The sequence below is a fragment of the Grammomys surdaster genome, unplaced genomic scaffold (genome assembly GCF_004785775.1).
Source record: "Grammomys surdaster isolate TR1022 unplaced genomic scaffold, NIH_TR_1.0 125231, whole genome shotgun sequence".
In the NCBI taxonomy this organism is placed as follows: domain Eukaryota; kingdom Metazoa; phylum Chordata; class Mammalia; order Rodentia; family Muridae; genus Grammomys; species Grammomys surdaster.
The window spans coordinates 721,645-725,327 of record NW_021620120.1 but is presented as its reverse complement, the minus strand read 5'-3'; the positions used below and the strand labels follow the sequence as shown (position 1 = coordinate 725,327).

The following is a 3,683-nucleotide window of genomic DNA, read 5'->3' as shown; positions in this document are numbered from 1 at the left end:
ACACAAGGCATCTATTTAACAAAAAGGAGTAGAGAGGAAGCTGCTTCACCAATCCTATCTGCCACTGCCAGTACAGCCAAAGATAGTGCTGGGCCCTTGATAAAATATCCAAAATAATTTTTATAGTGGTAATCAGTACAGATTTAAGTCTTGTCTTAAGATGAACTACTTATTTATAATTCCTGAAGAGTTAAATCATTCACTGAATAAAATATTTTTAGGTCAATTCAGCAAAAAATGAAGATGAATGTATTTCCTTAGTAGAAGGCAGAGTTTCTTATTATGAAAATTAAGGTTAGATAACAAAAAAAAAATCAAGGAAGGCTGGCAACCTATGGCAACTTTGAAGAGAGATGGAATGAAGCAGACAGTACTTTGGGATGATACAACAGCTGCCAGAGGCCTGCTAGAGGAACTGTGGTGAAGGTAAGTTCAACTTAGAATTTCTTAGCTGAAAGGTGGACTTATTTCTGTCAAATTAAAAAGATTTAAAATATGTCCTAAGACAAAAGTAGGATTTCTAGAGACCAAAGGCATAGATACTTGAGAAGAGAGTTTTGGTAAAACAAGGAAGGAACTTGAGCTCACAGAAAGTAGTCTTGTATTTAAGGATGTCTAGAAAAAGTCTGACCACAAGTAAACAAGAGTATATACAGCAACATTTTTCATTGAAGATGTCACTTGATTTCTTGTTTGAGAAAATGTTCAGGATCAAAATGCAGTAAGACAATAAGCCGATCATCTACTACAACAATGAGACGTTCAAAAAACCTCAAATTGACAAAAAGTATGTGATTTTTGAGCTCCCCTCTGCCTTTCCAATAAATATGGCTCCTTGACTTTTTTTTAGGCATGTGGGCCAGGACGAGATTAATAAAATAGTATCGTCAGCATTAATAATCTAAGAACAAGTGACTACTGCTATTTTATGGCATTTCTACTTCTTCAGAGGCTTTATGATAAAACTATTTAACTCTTGATTCTTACTCTCATTTGATGTTTATACTCACAAGACAAAGTATGGTAAAACAGAATCTTTAAACAGCAACATATCACACAGCTGACATAGAGATAAATGAAAATTATATTCAAATGTAGATGTTCATAGACAGAGAACATGATGTATGGACAAAACGACACCAAACTCTCAGAGAATGAAAGTGTTAATGATGAATCTAAATTTTAAATATAGTTAAGTCGGAAATCATGGCTGTTCAAGATCTAAACAATCAAATATTACACAGGCTCTGAGGCTGGCTTACACAAAGTATTGATTTTTCTTCCTTGACCTCCTCCTCTTCCTTCTCTTCCACCTCTTTCTCTTCCTCCTCTTCCTTCTTCTTCTCCTCTTCTCCTCCTCCTTCTCCTCTTCCTCCTTCTCCTTTTTCTCCTTCTCCTCCTCCTCCTTCTTCTCCTCATCCTCCTCCTATCTAAGCAAGAAAATTCTAGTCTGGAAAAATTGATTGGCCTCATCAACTCCTGGCTGTGTTCTACAAGCTATGTTGTTTCTTTTAGGTGATGTTGAATCAAACCTCTGTCACAGAATTTGTCCTCTTGGGAGTGAGAGACTTACAAGAAACACAACCTTTTCTCTTTGCTATTTTCTTCACCATCTACTTTGTCAATATAACTGGGAATGGAGCCATCCTGATGATTGTCATCTTGGACCCAAGACTTCACTCACCTATGTATTTCTTCCTGGGAAACCTAGCATGTCTAGATATCTCCTACTCCACTGCAACAGTGCCAAAGATGCTGGAGAACCTCCTCTCCACAAGCAAAGCAATTTCCTTCTTGGGATGCATAACTCAGCTTCATTTCTTCCACTTCCTGGGTACCACAGAATCTCTGCTGCTGGCAGTGATGGCATTTGACCGCTTTGTGGCTATCTGCAAGCCACTTCACTATTCTGTCATCATGAATTGGCAGATCTGTATCCTTATGGCTGTGACCATCTGGACCATTGCTTTTCTCCATGCCTTGCTTCACTCTGTAATGACATCTCGTTTGAGCTTCTGTGGTCCCAATCACATTCATCATTTCTTCTGTGATGTTAAACCATTGCTAGAGCTGGCCTGTGGGAACACTGAGCTCAATCTTTGGCTGCTCAATACAGTCACAGGCACCATTGCCTCAGTCCCCTTTTTTCTGACATTTCTCTCCTATTTCTACATCATCACCTATCTTTTCTTTAAAACCCGCTCTTGCAGCATGCTCCACAAAGCACTGTCTACTTGTGCCTCTCACTTCATGGTTGTTATTCTGTTCTATGCTCCTGTTATCTTCACCTACATTCGTCCCACCTCAGGCAGCTCTCTGGATCAGGACAGAATCATTGCCATCATGTACAGTGTGGTCACTCCTGCTCTCAATCCACTCATCTACACCTTGAGAAACAAGGAAGTGAGGAGTGCATTGAATAGGAAGATGAGAAGATGTCTCTTACTTGAAGAAATCTAAAGAACTCTGCTGAGCTGTAAATAAACAGGCAATAAGAAAGTAAGATATGTTTTATCAACATGTATTCCTGAAATTAAGATATGTTTTATGTAAAATAGATGCACACATATATTATGAACAACTTGAATGATGGAAAATATATGGAAAAACATATTCTAATGCTATTAAACAATTAAAGCAAGAGGAATTTAAACTTGACAGGTTCTAATCATAGAATTCAGTTCCTGAATTTAATTTGGGCATATTAGTTTATAACATTGACTTGGTACATACTGTAATGTGACTTTTATGTTACTAGGTATAGAGATATGTGTATACTACCTATGTTTAATATAATTAGCAATTACAGTTGTTCATCTGTCAACTCATATTAGTTGGATAAATATCAATATGCTTTCTTATTTTGAGGGATTATTAAAACTATGGTTGCTCAATTGAAAAAGTTAGTTGTAAATCACAAAAGAATTACTAAAAACTTTAGAGGCAAACATTTCTATCAAACCTGATTCTGATTTAGTTAAACTTGAGGTTTTGGTGGTGAGTGGATAAGATTTTATTTTAAAATTTTTATTAGTGATTATTATTTTTGAGTCCAGGTCTCCCGTAGCTCAGGCTGTCCTTGAATTCCTTACGTTCTTGCTTCCACCTCTCAATTGCTGGGATTATAGGTATTTACTACCACACTCAGTTTTATAAACAGTTTAGGCAATATATCTTATTAACTAAACATCAAATATATATATCAAAATAAGGATGTTTAGTTATTTTACATCTGACTTCCTATACTTTTCAAAATCTGGTTAGTAACTTCTCTTGTCTCAACAACATTCTGAGTGTTGAATAGATTAGCTACCACTATTCAAGTAATGGAATACAGTCCAAGGTGAGAGTGCTTCTTGTGATAGATGTTTTAAAACAATTTTATTAAATATTTATATTTAATATTTATACTCATATAATGTGTTTATATCTAATCCACCCCTTATTCCTTATTATCTGACTCCTCTGCAATATACTCTTCATGTTTACCATCCTACTTCCTGTACATTCTCTTGTGAAGAAATAGATGTCTGTGTACAGTATTTGCTGGACACTAGACATGAGAACACAGTTGTGCACATGAACTCACAATGGCTGGGACTGAACACACAGTCTTTCAGAAGAATAAGCCAGACAAAATTCCATGAATTTCCACCCCAGCTGAAGATCTTGGGCAGTAAATA

The 3,683-nt window shown here is 36.3% G+C and overlaps 1 protein-coding gene across 1 annotated transcript; it reads left to right on the top strand.

Moving 5' to 3' along the window:
- Nucleotides 1–1,518: 1,518 nt before the first annotated feature.
- LOC114637236 (olfactory receptor 12D2-like) lies at nt 1,519–2,460 on the top strand. Its single transcript, XM_028785460.1, has one exon. The coding sequence runs from the start codon at nt 1,519–1,521 to the stop codon at nt 2,458–2,460; it is 942 nt and encodes a 313-aa protein (XP_028641293.1).
- The last annotated feature ends 1,223 nt before the right edge of the window (nt 2,461–3,683 follow it).

Excerpts from the sequence above, each read along its gene's own strand:
- LOC114637236 (XM_028785460.1), top strand. The coding sequence starts at position 1,519 with ATGTTGAATCAAACCTCTGTCACAGAATTTGTCCTCTTGGGAGTGAGA.